Below are 3,053 nucleotides of genomic sequence, written 5' to 3'. Positions count from 1 at the left end.
GCCAATTTGACATCTACTGAGGTTTTGCAGGCTACTTTAGAATTTAGCTTATTTTATTTTTAGCAATATATTAGCTGTTTTGACTAATTCTTCAATCTCTGTCTATTATTTTCTTAGTACGAAGCCAAAACTCGTCTGGAGAGGTTTTCAGGAAGCGCCTCTATAAGTTCAGCAGATTTGTTTGATGATCCAAAGAAGCAGACGGGTAAACACAAACTTAGCATCCTTTCAAACTTTTAAAAAATTGCCTTTCTGACAGAAAAAAACTGTATAAGAGATTATTTAAGATTCACCTGACCTAAAAACATAAAAAAGTAACAACTGCTTTTACGTAGAATCATCATTTTTTTTTTGTTTTTTTTCCTGACGTTGACAGGAAGTTCGTACCGTCTGACCAACATGCTGCCCAACGCTCCCGACATGTCACAGCTCAAAATGGGAGTGCGGTCAGTCGCAGGAAAGCTGTCCGTAATGGCGAGCGGCGTGGTTAACTCCATACAGGTTAGTCATTTTTTGTATGATACAGGTTTCCACCAAAAACCCCTTTATCCTTTAAGATTAATCTCTTTATTTATATTTTCAGGACCATTACAGTTCATAAACTGGAAACACTTCTAAAGACGTTTGGGAACCTACACGATAAGAAACCATTTTTCATTCAAGTCATCAGATTTAAAAAGTTATTTACACTTTCTTTATGTTTGGTTATTAGGGATTGTTTACACACATTAAAAATATCACTTCAATCTGTAAATCTCCGAATTTTTGTGAAGTTTTCCACCTAGAAAGACTGAAGAACAATGAAGAATTTTAGAGTGTGACACGGATTGAACTTTTGGAGAACTTTTCCTTGATTAATTCCGATTAAGAACGACCAGACTCCAACAAATGAAGAGAATCCTTCAGTGAACTGAACGATGGACTCACTCAATACTTCATAATGTTTCCATCTTTTACATTCACAGAAGTTTAAAGTGCCCTTTCTGTCCCCAAAGTGCACTTACATTTGCTCCTCCGCTAACTGGACCAAAAGTTTTATTTTTGAAGAGGGGCGGGTACTTTTTTTTTTTTTTTCCTCTTTATCAAGTATATTACTTCAGTAGCTTCTTCACAACTTTAATTATTCTTTCAAATGAAGCTTTTTTTGCCATAAAAATACTTTATTTGTTTTCAGACCAGCTGTAAAGCTTTATTTATCCCAAAAAGTTGTACAGACGGTAACTGTACCAAAAATGTTACACTATTTTATTTTGTAGTAGTACTATAGTCAACATTATAATGAATAGTAATATTTACATAGGTGTGTAATCGCTGCTATTCGTTAATACTATAGATGTGTTTTCAGTCCACGTTTCCCTGATAATAATTCCAGGGAAAACGCTGATAATTAGAATAGAATTGAATAAAACTTTATTGGTTCCACAAAAGGGGAAATTATTAATTAGACGCCTCCCTCATCCGTTTATTGATCATTATCCTCAATCTCACTCTTTCTTTTGGCTTTAAGAACCATGATTTGGAATGCGAGTTTATTTCTTTATAAACATCTTTTAAAATTTAGGATGATGGTACAAAAATATTCTGTTACAACTTAAACTCGTTACAAGTTTATGTTGTAAATTGCCTCTAAATGTATCCGAATTATTAACAAATTATTGTAGTTTGTTAAAAAATAACTAGAGGCTGGTTATTTTGGCTCTTTTGTTAAACTTTACCACAAAAGTAAAAAAAACGAACTGTTTTCCTATAATGTTATATATATATTAGTAGAAAAATACACTTTATTTCTTTAAATTGGCTGTTTTGTTTTATTTAGATCTCAGATTTATGCTAAACAAGGAGCGAGTTTCTTTAGTGTTTAATGTTCACTTTATTTTATTTTTTTTACTCTATTCTAATGTTGAGTTTGTTGGAGTAAACTTGAGTCAAAAGAAGATGCAACAAGAATTTAATATTATGAAGATGATCTGCTGGAAGGACTTTGGCACAACGCTGCCATCTGCTGGACAACCAGGGGAAACTGGGCAGATTCTCATCATTTTTGTCATGTTTACTTTTGAAAAAACTCCATAAAAGTAAAGATATTTAAAAAGAAAAAAGTTGATACTGTTACCACTTTTTTTGTATGTTTGTTTTAGTGCTGAAATCTAAAAGAGAACACCGCTCAGCACCCAAACTGCAACCAGAAATGTCCAGTGAAGAGTCCAAGTTTGAGAAATGCAAAACAAATTCACAGAAAATAAAAATGTCCTTCATTTGGAATTTGTCTGTTCATGGTTTACTTTAAAAAAAAAAAGTATGTTTGATGTATTTATGAATATGGGTCTCCATTAGTGTTTTGGAAATAAAGTGAAGCATTTTCTACCAAACTGGTGTCTACTTTTTTCTATTCTAGCAGCAAAGCTCCTTGTTAATGAACGCCATCCAGCTGTGTTCTGCAATAACATGCAATTATGCAGATTATTGGTGTTTTGGCAAACGCTTCCACAGGCATTTATGTTTCATGTTTTGCATTTTTTATCCCCATAGAGTTTAATAAATCTTGTTTATGTTGAATAACTGAAGCTGCCTCGATTTTAGCCTCCAACCGTTATATAGTCAAATATCTGTAACATGTCATATGCTTACATGCGCCCACAGATGGCTTATTTGCACCTGAGCACTAATTTGTAAAAGGGAAATACTAATTTGTGTGGAAAAAATGCTAAATTAGGGCCACATAATACTAATGTGTACACACAAAATTGTATTTTTAGTCATTTGTGCTTTCAAATGTGCTTTTTGTGCTCAATTGTCGCCATAAAATTCTAATTTGTGCGTGCACAACATGCTAATTTGCGTATAAAATGGTCCTTTTTGTTCACAAGATGTTAAATCGTGGTCACAAATTACTTATTTGTGTGCACTCCAGACTGTGGTGCAAAATACTAAAAGGCTAAAATGGTCAAAATGTAGAATGCCAAAAATAAAACCACTTTTGGCATTATTATATGTCCAAAAAGGGACCCTGAACAGTTAAAATATGTGTAAATAACCATTTAGTAATTTTTCCA

At 33.0% G+C, this 3,053-nt stretch overlaps 1 protein-coding gene across 2 annotated transcripts in view; it reads left to right on the top strand.

Moving 5' to 3' along the window:
• Positions 1-2,369, top strand: part of arfgap3 (ADP-ribosylation factor GTPase activating protein 3) — an 11,138-nt gene extending 8,769 nt beyond the window's left edge. Inside the window, exons 14-16 of one of the 2 annotated variants that reach the window (XM_024290820.2) lie at positions 118-205; positions 377-501; positions 2,139-2,369. In XM_024290820.2, coding sequence (XP_024146588.1) covers positions 118-205; positions 377-501; positions 2,139-2,144 — 219 coding nt within the window. In that variant the 3' untranslated portion in view covers positions 2,145-2,369. Of the gene's footprint in view, positions 1-117; positions 206-376; positions 502-583; positions 755-2,138 lie in introns of those variants that run through there. The other variant, XM_024290812.2, reaches the window with a different exon arrangement.
• The last annotated feature ends 684 nt before the right edge of the window (positions 2,370-3,053 follow it).

Source organism: Oryzias melastigma, linkage group LG23, assembly GCF_002922805.2.
Source record: "Oryzias melastigma strain HK-1 linkage group LG23, ASM292280v2, whole genome shotgun sequence".
In the NCBI taxonomy this organism is placed as follows: Eukaryota; Metazoa; Chordata; class Actinopteri; order Beloniformes; family Adrianichthyidae; genus Oryzias; species Oryzias melastigma.
Note: the sequence above shows the minus strand (reverse complement) of the source record. Positions and strands in the feature narration are given on the sequence as shown.